The sequence below is a fragment of the Peromyscus maniculatus genome, chromosome 5, assembly GCF_049852395.1.
Source record: "Peromyscus maniculatus bairdii isolate BWxNUB_F1_BW_parent chromosome 5, HU_Pman_BW_mat_3.1, whole genome shotgun sequence".
NCBI lineage: Eukaryota > Metazoa > Chordata > Mammalia > Rodentia > Cricetidae > Peromyscus > Peromyscus maniculatus.
The window spans coordinates 666,166-682,281 of NC_134856.1; the positions used below are offsets into that span (position 1 = coordinate 666,166).

The window sequence follows — 16,116 nt, forward strand, 5'->3', positions numbered from 1 at the left end:
CTTGACTGAATTCTCTACTGGGTGTCCTCAGAAATATCTGCCCCTCCTAAGGCTGCAAGAGATCCTTGATCTCTAAACGCTGTTGGCAGTTCATTGGGTGGGTGCCCTATTCCTCTGCTAGCTCCTCTCCAGGGTGCATCCTCACCTTCAATCTCGGCCTCCACTCTACACAACTGTGTAATTCCCACTCATGTCTCTGTCCCCTGCAAGGGTCTCCTGCTGCACTGTGAAGAGTAGAATCAAGGGCCCACATACCACAGCGTTTAAACAGCCAGAGAGTCTGTCTGGCCACATTATCTTCAGTGTCTTGGTTTGTGTCTGCACTGCCGTTAGACATGCTGTGTCTCACAGACAGGCAACAGCATATCTCTCACCATGCACAAAACTCAAGTCCAAGTAGACCAAACACCTCAACATAAATACAGTCACACTGACCCTGATAGAAGAGAACATGGAAAGTAGCCTTGAACACAATGGCACAGGAGACCACTTCCTAAATATAAAACAGTAGCACAGACACTGAGAGCAACAATTAATAAATGGGACCTCCTGAAACTGAGAAGCTTATGTAAGGTAAAGGACATGGTCAATAAGACAAAACAGCAGCCAACAGAATGGAAAAAGATAATCACCAACCACACATCTGACAAAACACTAGAAATCAAAATATCAAATAATCCAGTTAAAAAAAAAGAGGTACAGAGCTAAATAGAGAATTCTCAACAAAAGAATCTCAAATTGCAGCCAGACATTTAAAAAACTGCTTAACATACTTAGTCATCAGGGAAATGCAAATCAAAACAATCTGAGATACCCTCTTATACCTGTCAGAATGGCTAAGATCAAAAACTCTGAAGACAGCTTATGATGTACAGGATGTGGACAAGAGGAACACTTCTCTTTTGGTGGGAGTGCAAACTTGTACAGCCACTCGGGAAATCAGTACAGCCACTTTTCAGAAAATTGGAAATCAATCTACCTCAAGACCCAGTGATACCACTCTTGGGCATATACCCAAGGAATGCTCAATCATACCACAAAGATGCATGCTCAACTATGTTCATAGCATCATTATTTATAATAACCAGAAATTGGAAACAACCTAGATGCCTCTCAACTGAGAGTGGATGAAGAAAATATGGGATATTTAAACAAAGGAGTGCTACTCAGAAGTAAAAAACAATGACTTCTGTGGAGGCCGACAAAGGTTTCCTAGTGAGAACTGAGCTTGCTTTACTCAGCAGGGCTGCATTAGAGGATTGCTTGACTACATGTGTGGTTACCAGGTGTTTGGAAGGGTCTACACTTGGCTGTGCTGGGGGGAGGTCTTTTGCTTCACCCATTGGTGTTCCTATGAAAGGCCCTTTAGAAGAGACAGAAGGGACTGGTGGTAATTGATCCTGGCCCTTCCTAAGCTGCCCTGTGTTTCTATCTGTTTCTCTCCCCTCTATCTTTCTATCTAATATCTCTTATCCCTCACTCCTCACGAGTGCCCTGGAGGAAAAGTAGGAATGGGCCTCCCACAGACATCATGAAATTTGCAGGCAAATAGATAGAACTAGAAAAGGGCATCCTGAGTGAGGTAACCCAGAATCAGAAAGACAAACATTGTATGTACCCATTCATAAGTGGATACTAGATGTAAAGCAAAGGATACCCAGACTACAACACACAGCTCCAGAGAAGCTAGGTAACAAGAAGGACCCTAAGAAGGATGCATGGATCACTTTGGGAAGGGGAAGTAGAAGAAATCTCCATGAGTAAACTTGGGGTGACAGAGGACAATAGAGGGGAGGGGATGGGGGATGAAATATTGAGGGAACAAGATGGTCGAGCTAGGAGAGGGATGGAGTAAGAGAGCAATGAAGGAGATTTCTGGGTAGAGGGAGACATTGTGGGGATAGGGAGAAACCTGGTTCTAGGAAAGTTCCCAGGAATCCACAAGGATGACCCCAGCTTAGACTACTAGCAATAGTGGAGAGGGTGCCTGAGCTGGCCTACCCAGGTAATCAGATTGCTGAATACTCTGTCATCATAGAGACTTCATCTAGCAACTGATGGAAGCAGATGCAGAGAGCCACAGCCAAGCACTAGGCTGAACTCCAGGAGTCCAGTTGAAGAGAGGGAAGAGGGATTATATGAAAAAAGGAAGCAGGTAGGGTCAAGATCATGATGGCAAAATCTACAGAGATTACTGAACCAAGCTCTTAGGAACTCACCAACTTTAGACCAACAGCTGTGGAACCTGCATGGGACCAGACTAGGCCCTCTGCATATAGGAGACAGTTGTGTAGTTTCTTCTGTTTTAGGGGCCCCTGGCACTGGAATCAGGATCCATCCCTGTTGTATGACCTGGCTTTTTGAAGCCCATTACCTAGGGTGGGACACCTTGTACAGCCTTGATACAGAGGGAGGAGCTTGGTCCTGCCTCTACTGAATGTACCAGGCCTTGCTGACTCCCCATGGGAGGCATTACACTTTTGGAAGAGGAGATAGGTTGTGGGTCAGGGGAGGGAATGCTGAAGGGGAGTGGGAGGAGGGATGAAAGGGGAACATGTGGTTGGTCTGTAAAATGAATTTTTAAAATTTCTTAAATAAAAAAGAAACTTTTTTAATAATCACACAAGCCTGGCGGTGGTGGCACACACCTTTATTTCCAGCATTTGTGAGGCAGAGCCAGGCAGTGAGTTTGAGGCCAGCCTGGTCTAGAGAGCAAGATCCAGCACAGGTAACAAAACTATACAGAGAAACTCTGTCTCAAAAAAAATAAAATAAAACAAAATAAAAATAAAAAGCATACAAAAAAAAAGAAAAGAAAATTCATGAGCTAGAGGACCAAAGAGTATATGAGTTCCAGAAGGAAGCAAGAAATAGCTAGGAACAGAGAAAGGATAAGGATACTCCATGCAGTGATCAGGCAGACCATTTCTTCTGCTGAACAGATCACACCCCATCTACACTAACCCACAGTCAAACATCTTCACTGAACTGTGCTGTGATCATGCAAATAGGGTCTCTCCACACCTGTAGAGTCCTTGAAATAAAAACAAACCTTGATGTGGGCAGACAGCAAGGAACTAAAGTGGTTCTTCTTGCCAAACACACACACACACACACACACACACACACACACACACACTGTCCCAGGATCAAAGCACAAATGGACATGCCTAGACATGCTACTAACTTTTAAAAAAAAAAGGCCTTTCCCCATGTGAGCACAGCATAGAAATGAATAAGTGGATTATTACACCATCAATCAGAGGTGACAATCTATGGAGACATAGCTAGTAAGGTTTGCAGTTGTTGGCAGCCCTGCTGGCTGATGAGAGGACCTTGGATGCTATATTCTGAAAGTTTTTGTGGCTCATGCTTGTATGTTACAGCCTGATGTCCAATGTCATGATTATAATATTGAGTCCACTGAGCAGTGGCCAGGCTATTAGCACCATTGTTTGTCTATGTAAACAAGGAGGACACATGGGGCAATCTTTGAGTCAGAGAGTAAGCCCATCCCCACAGGCAAATCTAATGGCATTTAATCATGAACTTCATGATCACCAAATCTAGAAACCAATTTCTTCTGTTTATTAGCCATACTGTTTATGATACATACTTAAACACACAGTGATGTACATACTCATCTGTATAGTTATTATATATTTACATGCAGTGTCCATATTTAGAACACGTTACTCATGCATTTCTGAGTTCATTAGACCCTCCACCTCAGTCTTGCTAGTAGTGTGGCCACACATCTGTTACAACTCTCAGCTTGCAGCTTATTATGATTTTTTCATGGCATCTTGAATATACTAAGACACCAATGCTGTTACTAATCAGGTTATATTCAACTCATAGATAATGGATAGGGACTTGATGAGAGATGTACACAGGGTTTTAATACCCACCAACAACTGGTGTGTTCAAAACTATCCAGAGCTTCTGATTCATTTGCAGAAATGTAGGATTTGGGAAAGAGGAGAAAGAGGATTGGGAGAAGATAAGGTAAAGAAGAGAGGAAGAGATGCAGGTCCACTAGGATACAAAGCGATGCTGGCATCCACTGGGACTCACACAAACACATTGTCATGGGGAAATTTATTGAATATGTGAAACAAGACAGGACCCAGACAAACAGGGTAGCAGTGACACACTTAAGTGTTAGCTGAACAGATACATGAAGAGGGGATGCATGGACACATGAAGGATGGTGTCACCCCTCTCTTCTGAGTGTGTGGGCACCTTAGGTTGACTCCAGTTCTACTCAGAGCACTCCACTATGGTGCATAACATGCTACAGCTCTGTGTGCTTGTTCTCAACATCCTTCAGCTGCTGGATCTTCTGGGGCAGAATCTTGGTCCAGAACTGCATCCTGTTGGCCTTCAGAACATAGCCCACATTAGTCTGGATGTCCAGCTGCAGGTACTGCTCATCCTGGTTAAACACAGGCCAGTGGGGCAGGTCCATGCTGTTGGGGTTCCTGTGGACACACTCCCATGTTAGAGGCCAGTGAGGATCAATGTGAGTTATGCTGTGCTCAGACTTGATGTTGTTTGGGTCAATATGGTGCATGAAGCAGGCCAGAATTCAAGGACAAGGAAAGATGGTCTCATGATAGAAGCAAAAAAGAAAGTCCCACTTCTGTCACTCCATAAGGGTCAAAACCATCTGGGATGTTTTTCCTTTCTCTACAGCAGGCTCATGTACCCAAAACTAGAGCAGTTTGGCCACACACACCAAGTCACAGGGAGATGACTGTTGGTTGACCTCAGATGGGACAACTGTGTGAGAGAAACCTGCCCCTGAAGAATAGCCTATCATGTGATAAAGCATCTATATAAGCTCATGATGCTACCACAAACAGAAGGAGGACCTTGGAGATTCAAGAGATGTGTCTTCTCACCCATGTCTTGCAAAGTTGGCCCAGTACTTCATTATCTTCCTGCTCAGCAGCTCCTCCTCCTCAGTGAAGTCAACTGTAGCCATGAGGAAGACAGACGTCCAGGTCCCGGACACCGCATGCAACTGCCACATCCACAACCTCTGCTATAGCCTACCTCTGGTGCTCGTGTTCCCCACCTGCCTAGATCCAGTTCCTTTTATTTTCCACCCTTCCCTCTCTTGCCGCAGGCTCTAACTGAATCCACCACCTCCACCCCAGCTTATTCTTAGTCCAGATGCCCTTTCTTTGCTCTGGCATAGCCACTTAAGAAAACATCATGGCTTTAACCGTCCCTCTCAGATGTCAGGCCTGTCACCACCATCAGGGCAGGGACAGGACAGAAAGTACAATCTGGACTGGAAAGGATTCAGATTACAATCCTAGTTTACCATTTGGGGTTACAAGATGGCTGAGAAAGGCTCTCCTAGAACCTCAGTTTCCTCACTTGGACAGTGAGCTCAGTCATCCCTCAGTTCTCATCTGGGTTCCCATCCTATTCATGCAGAAAAGGGAAGACAACTCACATCTGATGCCCCAGTAGGAGGACCCAAAGACAAAGAAAATCTCATCACCATGGTCAGCCTTCACATGATGTGGTCTGACATCTTTGAAGAAGTTGGATTGGTGCTGGAACTCATAGAAGTAGACAGGGGCAAGGGGACCTGGAAGTGTAGACACATCATGACATAGTTGCCTCTTACCTGGACCTGTCCTATCTCAACATTTGTGTGAGATACCTTGACCTAAAGTTGTCACAATGGCTGGGAGTTTAGGGGACTGTGGACTCCAAAGCTGAACCATGAGCCTTTGGAAAGGCCTTGGTTAAATCATAACCTTGAGTCATTTGAGGAAGTTCTAGCACATCATTATGTCACTTTCTTCGTGTAGGCCTGAAGGTGTTACGCTATGACTCTAGACATGAGGAATTACTGAGGTAAGAGTCCTCAGAAGCCTGGGACCAAAGAACAAATAATGACATAAATGGGGACCTGGACACAACAGGGCTGTTCTTGGACCCACAGCTCTGAGACATCTCCGTGGAACCAGGCCTCTTTTTCTTTGTGACACTACAGGAGATTAATCACCTGGCTTTATGCATATGAAACAAGTGGTCCACCATTAATGAGTGTCCCAACCCAGAGGCATATTTATAGATATATTCACTCTGAGCATGTGCTACTTGCAAGCCAGGGGCCACCAACATGAAGTCTTCCATCATCTCCTTGAACTGTGCTAGAAGAATCTCAGGGTCTTCAGTGTCTCCCAAATACTCCTCTTCCAGAATGTCAGCAATAACAGGAGACATCATCTAGTTCAGAGGGATCCAGTAAGGACATGTTAGGAAAACTTCAGCACCAGGATCAGTATTCTCAGGTGAGGAGAGATGGGAGAAGTTAATGGAGCAAAGGGCAAAGTTGAGGGTGATATAAGCATACTCTATTCTTTGCTCAACTGGCTCTTGGCAATGGCAGATAACTAGAAGCTCCCTGTCATTGGCCCACAATATTAAGAGTCTTACCAGTTGTGTTGGTGTACTCTGAAGAACAGTCTGAATGGTCTCTCTGTCCATTTTTTCCCCAGTATCAGTGTTGCACAGGTACTGAGAGGTGGATGGAAAGGTTCAAGTTGATTTTCCAATAGCATATAGTTGGGGCTTGGAGCAATGAGTACACTCTCCCATCCAATCAGTTAATCAAGGAGCTGTATCTGGGACTCACTATTGGGATGTCCCAGCCAAACTCATCATTGTTGACACCTATGATGCTGGGGACAGGTCGAAAATGAGCAGAGACCAACAACTCTTCAGGGTGCCTGGGAAAGAACACTCCATCCACCACAGCAGGGGTGAACTTGAAGACCTGATGGGCATTCAAGGTGAGAGATCAAGTTCAGATAATTTCTGATGTCAAATAATCCCATGATATCCATACACATCCCTGATTTAACTGAACTTGGATCCACGTCGCATTAACAGCTACAAGGGGATCAAGACATGTACATCAGCTACATTATCCCCAAGTAAAAAGGACTTTCTGTTTCACTCCCTATCAGACCTCTTCCAAGACATGAGCACCATGCAATCAAACCTTGGTGATAGCCAGAATCTCCTCTTCACTCTTGCCTCTCAGACAGCCAACCAGTGACTCTGAGTCCATCTGATTACATCCAGAGAGGTTGGCCACCATCTGTATAGAACACAAGCAGGAGCCTGTTCATTCTTCCAGTCAGGGAAAGAAGTCTTCCTAATACTCCTAGTTAGTGTGGATGCCCCCAAAATACACAAAGGATAAAGTGTGTGGATTGCAGCAGGAACGAATTTGTTCCCACTTCCCCAGTGTTGACATGAGATAAACAATGAAGTTAGTGCACCTGTTCTTATGCTTCTGAACACAATGGGAGCTACTAGGTACAGCTGTTTGGGGCAGAGAAAATACTCAGCTTACGTGAGGCAGAGGTGTATGCATCCTGACCCTTGAAGCCTTCAGCAAGGAAGAAGGAAATAGAAAGTCCTAGGTACCTCTATGATATTTACTACATGCACAGAGCAGGCAGAACCAGCAGTTCTGGGAGTGAGGGCTGGGATAGAGGACTAGGATGGGGAGAATTGAGGGAACTCACTGTGTAGAACTCCTCAGCAGACTGGGAGATGAGACCAGGCAGCAGGGCTACTCCACTCTGCATAATGGCTCCATGGAAGAGTCCTTTAGACATTGGGGACACAACAAGTGAAGACACACTCACGCCACCTGCTGACTCACCAAAAATAGTGACCTGGCCAGGATTGCCTCCAAAGTGGGCGATGTTCTGCTGGACCCAGTGTAGGGCAGCCACTTGGTCCAGGTAGCCCCAGTTGCCTCTGGCATGCTGGTCTCCAGTGCTAAGAAATGGCAGGGACAGGAATCACAGGATGGTCCTGTTTCTGCTAGCTCCAAAATCCCTGTCCAGCCCTGGGCTCACCTGAAGTAACCCAGGATACCCAGACGGTACTGGATGGTGACCACCACAATGTCCTCAATGGCTGCTAGCTTCGATCCATCATACACAGAAGCCATGCCCAGAACCAGTCCACCACCATGGATCCATACCATCACCTGGTTAAAAAAAAAATAAGAGATCATTTCCTTTACCAAGCACAAGTGCCACCTGTCATCTAGAATATCTATTGCTTTGTCTCTGAAGCTGCTCACATAGACATGTCCCAGCTGTCATGATCTGGTGAGAGATTCAAATTCCATCAGGAAGTAAAGTCTATGGACCCTTATTCTGCCTCATGTAACAAAGTCTGTCTCCAAAACACCAGGATACCCTCAGAAAAGGAAAGGTATGTGTCCTTCATGGTCGCATGTGGAAATAAAACAAGTGCCCTCCAATCTTTTCGTCAAACAGATGAGTCAATTTTTATGACTTAGATGATACAAACCTCATATCTAGGAAATCTGATTGGGTTTTTTGGGCACAAGCCATGAATTCACTAAGTTACAGACTCTGATTTCTCCGTACCTCCAGGGATTTCTGCCCCTAATTCCATGAGTTAACTCCCTACGGTGGGCAGGCAGGCATTCTTGAAAATAATATGAGGGTCTATAATGAAGCAAAGCCTAGAATGATCTTAGCCTTTCTATATGGAATGTCCTTCCACCCCTAGTTGGCCATGGCCTGATACTCACAGGCAGGTTGGAGCCCTCAGAAGCATGAGCAGGTGAGTAGATGTTGAGGTACAGGCAGTCTTCAGACATAGAAAGAAGAGGTGGGGTACTTTTGAACAGGGTCTCGGTTACTGAATTCATTAGAGTGATATTCTGTAGACACCTGTTGACAATGGTAAATGGTTAACTAGTCCAAGGACTGAAGAGTAGTTAAAGTCAGAAACTGGGTAGATTTGCTCCTAGAAAACTACTTGCTGTAAATATGAGATCATTTTCTAAAGTTCCTCTTGGGGATAGAGTGATGGCTCAGTGGTCACTAGCCCTGGCTGCTCCTCCAGAGGACCTGGGTTAGATCCCCAGGGCCCACATGACAGCTGACAATGCTGTAACCCTAGTCTCAGGGGATCTGGGGGCACTGAAAACACATGAAACACAGACATACATGGAGGAAAACACCCACATCCATAAAATAATAAGTGAAAAAATAAAGTCATTCCTTCACAGATAAACGCTTCGGGCTCTTGGGAAGCTGTGATAGAGCCCAGACCTCCATACGTGGCTTTAGATGATCTCAGAACCTAATTATTGGAAGGTCAGGAAACTGACGGTCCTAGGAGTCTTCATGGCACCTTTTTACCATGGGTTTTGACATTTTTACCACTCCTCCCTGTCCCCATTAAGGCCTGAAACAAGTGAGTTTCCTCTACAATGCTATTGCATAAATGAGAGTGAATTAGTTCCCACAAGGTAGTAAGACCTCCTTCATCTAAAGTCTCCGTTTCCAGGGTTCCTCATCTCTCCCACAGGCCTCCTCATTGTCAGCACAGGCACTTGTTCTTGTCAAATGACATCTGCTCATATGGTTGGCACAGTGAGTGTGGAGGGTACAGTCCTTGGGGGCCACTGCTTCACTGTTTAGGACTTTTCAGTCTCTGCTATAAAACTCAAGAGTTCTTCTGGTTAAGTGATGGAGTCTGATCTCCTCCCAGAGACATTTCCCCTGGTGTCAGAGACACAGGTCATAACCTGACTCTCAAGACAAATGTGCCTGTTCTCCCATCTGCAGTACTCAAGGGTAGCTTCTTGTGGGTGCCCCATTGAACCTTGAGCCTGTAACTGGCTGTTCCATTCAGAATTTGAGCAGGCCCTTGGGAAAATGTAGTGGGAATCCTCCTACTCCATGAAGAAGGGGAACTGGATGTGGGATTGAGAGGTAAGAACCACTGCAGCCGAGATCACTCAAAACACTAGCCCACTCCCAGGCCTGAAGTATATGGGGCCCCAGAAGAGCTTACACGGCAGGATAAGAAGTTCCATCCCTCACACCGCTCCATGGTTCAGGGGGCTCAGGAGGAGCAAACCGAAGAGGTCCTACAGGTGGCTTGGCAAAGGGAATTCCCAGGAAGGTGTGGACTGCCATGTTGATATCCTCCAAGTGGACAAGGCTACCTTGCACCTGTCCAGTGTGTGTGTTCCTGACAGGCCTGGATGAGTCCTGGCCTGTAAATAAAGAGGTGACAGCTGGGTTAGTCTGCCCAATCAGCCACTTTTGTTGTTCTGTCCTTTCAACCCTTTTCACAGCCTCCTCAAAAGACCCTGGACTGAAAACACAGGATTTACATATTCCCTGCCTGTTACAGTCTTCACTGAGGTACATCCAGGTCTAGTCCTTTGACCAGATTCATTTAGGAACCATGGGACTCAAAGATATTACTCAGCCCTATGATCTTCCTGTACAGGGCCACATATGTGCCAATGACACAGTCTCCTTTCCATCAACTCTATGTGAGCCAGTATAGGGACTATTCGGTCACACTGAAAATTATTCCATGTAGCCTAACTATATGCACGATGTTTCATCCTCACAGAAAAGCTCTCTATAAAGTTCACATGAAATCCGGTAAACTGTCCTTCCTACCATGGACTGTAAGCCATAACCCAGATCAGGGACAGAGTTTATGACCAACGGGTAAAATCAAACACAGCTGAAGAAATTTCATTGTCTGCTTTCCTTTGTTTGTTTGTTTTTTTCTTTATTTTCTTGGCACAAGGTCTATTAGATAGCCCAGACTGGTTCTGCAGTTGGAGATCCTCTTGTCTCAACCTCCTGGGTGCTAAAGTTGCAGCTGTGTGGCTACACCCAGGTCACACTTCTCTTCTTGATTAATCCTGGGCACTATGTGTCAGACTCTGTCATTTGCTGTCCCTGTAGATGAGACAGGCCTGGGAGGTACAGAGGAGATGGGACATGAGTCCCATCCTCTTATAGTTCCTCTTATAGTTGTCAGTGATTCTGAATCCAGACATTTGAACAAACAACATAAAATAACAGCCATGAGTGAATCTGGCAGAACCTGCTGTCTAGAAGGTGCTGGTGATGCCTGGAACCCTGGCAACAACAGGCAAGAGTCCCAGGCTGAGGTGAGTGCAGTCTCCTAAGTAGAGAGGCCTGACTAGGGGTCACCAGTGATCACACTAAGAGGATTTATTGTAAGGGGCATCAAGGCTTGCACACACACACACCCTGAGCACAGTGCCCTCTGACTCAGCTCTGATAAGGACCTGAAAATTGTTGACTCTTCCAAAGGACATGCTAGTTTCCCCAGATACCAAGCCCTAGGTAAGGAACATGGAGAAGGGAACCCAGATTTCTAGGTACAACTGGGGGTTGTAGGACTGGGACTGTCTGCATACCTTAGTGGCAGCCAATACCTTGTACAGGGCCTTTATGGAGTGCCATGGCACTTCTCTATTCTGAGAGTGACACATGAGGACTCTTCAGCATCATGAAGTTGTGCTGTTATTATCCAAGTAGCAGCTACAGTTTCAGACACACAGAGAGGAAATGTCCCCTCTGTTCCTCTGTCCCTTGACCTTTAGATCCAACACAACTGAAAGCCCATCATGCTGGGGTAGCTTCTCAGTACTGGAGGTCCTCTGCCTTCCATATCCCTGGTTTGGTAGAGAGGCTAGACTGTGGACTTTTGTAGGGAATTAGGAGATTCACATTTCCCACACTGCCCTCTCCTTCCTCCCTGGTACTTTTCCTCCTGCAATCTCAGTCAATAAGTCTTACCAAATTTTGGCAGCTTGGACATGGGTCCCCCATTCCTCCCTAGATAGTCTCACCCTGCACAGAGAAGAGAAGCAGAAGCCCTGAAATCAGAGATTTCAGCCATCCAGGAAGTCTGTCTGAAGGCATGCTTAGCTCCCAGTCCTGAGTCTGTGCTGCTGTGTGAATCAACCTCCTGTTAATGTCACAAATATATGAACTTCCCTGGGCAGGAACTTTGAACCAAAGGAAAGGATGCAGAGTAAGAGTAATAGGGTAGGACAGGCCAAGGTCCTTGAACTCTACTGGCTGGGCTGCATGGTGGGAACCAATGAGCAGCAAGTGAGGCAAAGCTGCCTCCCATTCCTGCTCTACCTTTAGTCCCCTTGGGAGGCACAGTAGGGTCTCTGAAGCCACCTCTCCAAATCTGGAATCTCCATTTTCAGACTTATTACGCAGTCACAGGTCTATTAAAGTATTGGTGTGTAGTGGGTAGCCATTCCAGCTTTGATCTGGAAGTTCCAACCCCCAATGAGGCTTAGGTAACTGTCACATCTACAAGGCAGAGCCAAGAGAGGACCCTGAAGACCCGAGATGTGGATGGGCTGGCTCTCTTGGTTCCTGGACCCTGGATGCTGGCAGTAGGACGAGCAGAGTTCTCCAGAGAACACCACCGGACTGCACCACACCTTTCCCAGACCCTGAAAACTATCTGTTCACTTCTAAGTTACCACACAAAATAAACCTCCCTTTTAACTATGTGGAGTGGCCTTAATAATTTTACCAATGTTGGTGTAAAGAGGATAAGGCAGAAAGCTATAACTAGAAAAGTAGGCAGCTTTTTTGAATAGATGCATATACAGGATGTCACAGATGGAGAATGGGATGGAACTGAGGAATGTGACCTCGGTAAAGGGGAACTACATGCCCATGCCCACCACCCTGAAAACACCTCCCTGCTTTCAGGACTTACAGTTCCTTAGTCCAGGTTCAGGGTCCCTCATCCCTTACATTGATCTTAGGTCTTCATGTGCCCCCCCCCTGTAATGCCTTGACTGTTCACTGAAGCACACTGAAGCTCTGCCACCATACCACAGTCCCGTGGCCTCTTTACTGTAGCTACCCTGGTGGCCAGCTTCTCTCCACTTCACAGGTGCTAACCCACATGCACTAGAGCCTGCTGGCTCTAATACTGAGAACAGTCTGGACTCCTGGGGCCTGAATTAAGGTTCACCACGGAGCAGGAGTTTCAGAAGCATTGAACTTTGGCAGACTACATCTGAGAGGACACAATCAGGAGTCCCCACTTAGCCCATCCTGATTTCCAAAGGTAGTGTCATGAGGTTCAATCTCAGAAAGACTTTAGAGACACCTAAGAACGGGCCTCAGTTCCATTTTCCAGTCACCAGAGGTCTACAGAACACACAGAACCACACAGAAAGACTTATTCCATGGCACTTTTCTGGTCATTTCCCTGGTATGGTACAACCATGGCTTGTCCTATCACCCTGATCTCAGTTAGCTGTCTCCTCCTCAGCACACTCTGTGGTAACAGCTCCTGCCTAGGCAATGCTCTCTCTGCCCTCAATCCCCTGTTTGAAGAACAGCTGGAGTATGGAGGCTGAAGGCCCTCAGCTCCTCCAAGTTCCCTGTTCTAGGACCAGTTTCTTCAGTTAATTGGACAGCATGGTAATCTTCCGAATCCTGGGCTTCTGCACCAAGCTGGAGGAGGGTCCCCATGCACTCTGCTACTTACTGCACTGTCTTCAGAAGCTCCTCACTGATGATGGACAGACCATAGGAAATGTGGACTGGAGAGTATCACCAGACATGTTCTGTATATGAGGAAATTGTCAAAGTGTGTGTGTGTGTGTGTGTGTGTGTGTGTGTGTGTGTGTGTGTGTGTGTAGAGGGAAGGGAGTAAAGCTCAGGGAAGAGTCTGAAATGAGACACCACCACACACCCAGTCATTATAAGCAGATTATGACCCATAAGCAAAAGTGTTGGCAAAGACATGGAGCATCTGATACAGCTACTCATGGCTACTTCCAGGACTTTAGCCTAAAGAAACAAGTGAATGGCATCACATCAAGTCATGGGTTTGGTTTGTTTGCTTGTATTTTGGTTTGTTTTGAGACAGGGTCTCTCTACATAGCCCTGGATGTCTGAAAACTCACATTATAGACCATGCTGGCCCAAACTCACCTATTCACCTGCCTTTGCCTCCTGAGTGCTGGGATTAAAGGCATGTACCAACATGCCCAGTCAAAGTCTTGTTTGAACAAGAACATGACAGCTTGATTAAAGTAGCCCAAACCTGATGTCACTCAGATGTGCTCCAACAAGTGGTGTATTCACTCACCATCAAAGGAAAATGCCATTTGAATCTCAAAGACATTATTCTCAGTGACAGAACCTCTCATTCATGATTCTTCTCTGTGATAGGGTAAACAAGACTCTGATGTTTCTGAATTATATTCTATTTCCAAACTTCAACTCCAGAAAGCAGACAGTTGGTTGCCAGGTAATAAGGCTCAGGTCATTGGTTTATGAAAAGGAACATAGAGAAATGTTTGTTGTTTAGTCAGAAAATAAATATTCTTATACCTGAAGTGGGTATGGTTACATACCTCATATTCTATTCCAATAAATAAGCTATGGAATAAATAGGCGAATTTGAGTGCATACTTATCACTTGACAATAAAGTTTTACAAAATTAAGACTATTACCCAAATCTAAAAAGTCTCCTGCTGACCAGTGGTAGTGGCACATGTCTTTGATCCCAGCACTTGAGAGGCAGAGCCAGACGGATCTGTGTGAGTTCAAGGCCAGCCTGGTCTACAGAGCAAGTTCCAGGACAGGCTCCAAAACTACACAGAGAAACCCTGTCTCGAAAGAGAAGGAGGAGGAGAAGGAGGTGGAAAGGAGGAGAAGGAGGAGAGAAAGAGGAAGAAGCAGGAGGAGGAGTCGAAGCAGAAAAAGAAGAAAAGGAGGAGGAGGAAGAGGAAGAGGAGGAGGAGAGGGAGGAGGAGGAAGAGGAAGAATTAGTCCCCTGCTAACATTCTTGGTGAAGTGCCCTGTTCATCTGCTGAAATGTCCTTGCAACCAGCAGTAAGTTCAGGCTCCAGAACTATCAGGTAGCTGTCTTCCTGTGCTCAGAGGCTGTCTAGCACCTTATGGAACTTTATCTTTGTCTGCCCTCTAATGTCCAAGGAGAGCAATGCAAGAGGCGTCCCTTCACGATTTCCTGTGATTGGTCTTCAAAGCAGTGGATGAAAAGGGAGACTTGGAGAACCTGGCAAAACTAGAACCCCAGAAAGGCAGTTTCTCAGAGACAAGAGGCTATGGCCACCTCAGGTCTAGGAAGAAGGATCTAACTGTGTGATGACAGAGATAAAATGTTTTAGGAAAACACTTGCAGACAACACGATTTGGCACTTTTATATAAAGACAAAATAGAAGTGAGGAGTTTTGTTTGGCTTTGTTTAGAGGATAAATAAAATACTTAGGGATGAAAATGAGGTAAGAATGGAAATTAAGGACTGGAAGAGTAAGGAGAATAGAGTGTCACAGGAACCAGAAGTGTGCAGGGAATTGTAAAAGGCAGAAGGGTCCTCAATAGATGAATAGATGCTCAGGGAGACAGGGGAAAGCAATCTCTTCTGATGGACATGCCTGGGCCTCCTGACACCCCCAATCCTCATTTCAGACACCCACAGTCAAACATCTTCACAGTATGGATGGCATATCTGTCCAGGTAACTTACTGAAGCACCACTGATGCTGGACGCTTCTTACAGCAACAGACAACCTTGTTAAAATGGTCCTGTTGAGAGAGTCTCCTTATTAATGCTTTTTCTTCAAGGGAGAATCCTCCTGAGAAAGTTGTGCCATGCTGCAAGATGAAGTGAGCTGTCTGCTGGTGAGGAAGCCCAGCCCCAGAAAGGGTGGAAGGTTGTGACCATGTTGTGAAAAATCAGCATAAGTGCTCACTCCTGTACATCCTGGACATTCAATAAGACCCTGCTAACTTGATGGTCCCTGAGAAAGCAAACCTGGGTGGGACAGAGAGGATGGGACCCAACTCTGCCCTCTAGTGGTTGTGAGTGATTCTGACCACAGGAGTCAGAGCCAAAGATTGTTCTAAACAGGAAACAGGATGAAGTCAGGCAGAAGTTTCTGCTTACTTGGCAGACAAAGGAGAAAGTCTGTTAGGGAGGGGCTGAGGGATAAAGCAAGTGCTGTCTCCTCAGAGCAGAGCAGATTCAAGAGGCCTAGCAGGGGTCACCAGGGTCCACATTAGGATGTCCTCGGGTGAGAGACATAAAGGGCTGCACCACACCCTGACATAGTGCCATCCTGGCTCAGCTACTAATAGGGCCTACAGACTGCCTGACATATCCCCTCTGCCCTGGAAGTGAAGACACTCTTTTGTCCCATGTTCCGGTCGAGCACATGGAGAACAGAACAC

General features: G+C 46.0%; 1 protein-coding gene across 2 annotated transcripts; it reads right to left on the reverse strand.

Moving 5' to 3' along the window:
* Positions 1–4,084: 4,084 nt before the first annotated feature.
* LOC102925057 (acylcarnitine hydrolase-like) lies at positions 4,085–14,153 on the reverse strand. 2 transcript variants are annotated; one of them, XM_042277220.2, is made up of 12 exons: positions 14,008–14,153; positions 9,889–10,093; positions 8,615–8,756; positions 7,905–8,038; positions 7,566–7,824; positions 7,034–7,132; positions 6,665–6,805; positions 6,466–6,546; positions 6,111–6,255; positions 5,471–5,608; positions 4,908–4,980; positions 4,085–4,484 (listed from the first exon to the last, which is right to left on the reverse strand). In XM_042277220.2, exons 1-12 carry the CDS (start codon positions 14,066–14,068, stop codon positions 4,298–4,300), a joined length of 1,665 nt encoding a protein of 554 aa, XP_042133154.2. In that variant the 5' UTR covers positions 14,069–14,153; the 3' UTR covers positions 4,085–4,297. The 2 variants fall into 2 exon arrangements, with proteins under 2 accessions (XP_042133154.2, XP_042133153.2); XM_042277219.2 differs by lacking the exon at positions 14,008–14,153 and adding an exon at positions 11,723–11,850.
* Positions 14,154–16,116: the final 1,963 nt, after the last annotated feature.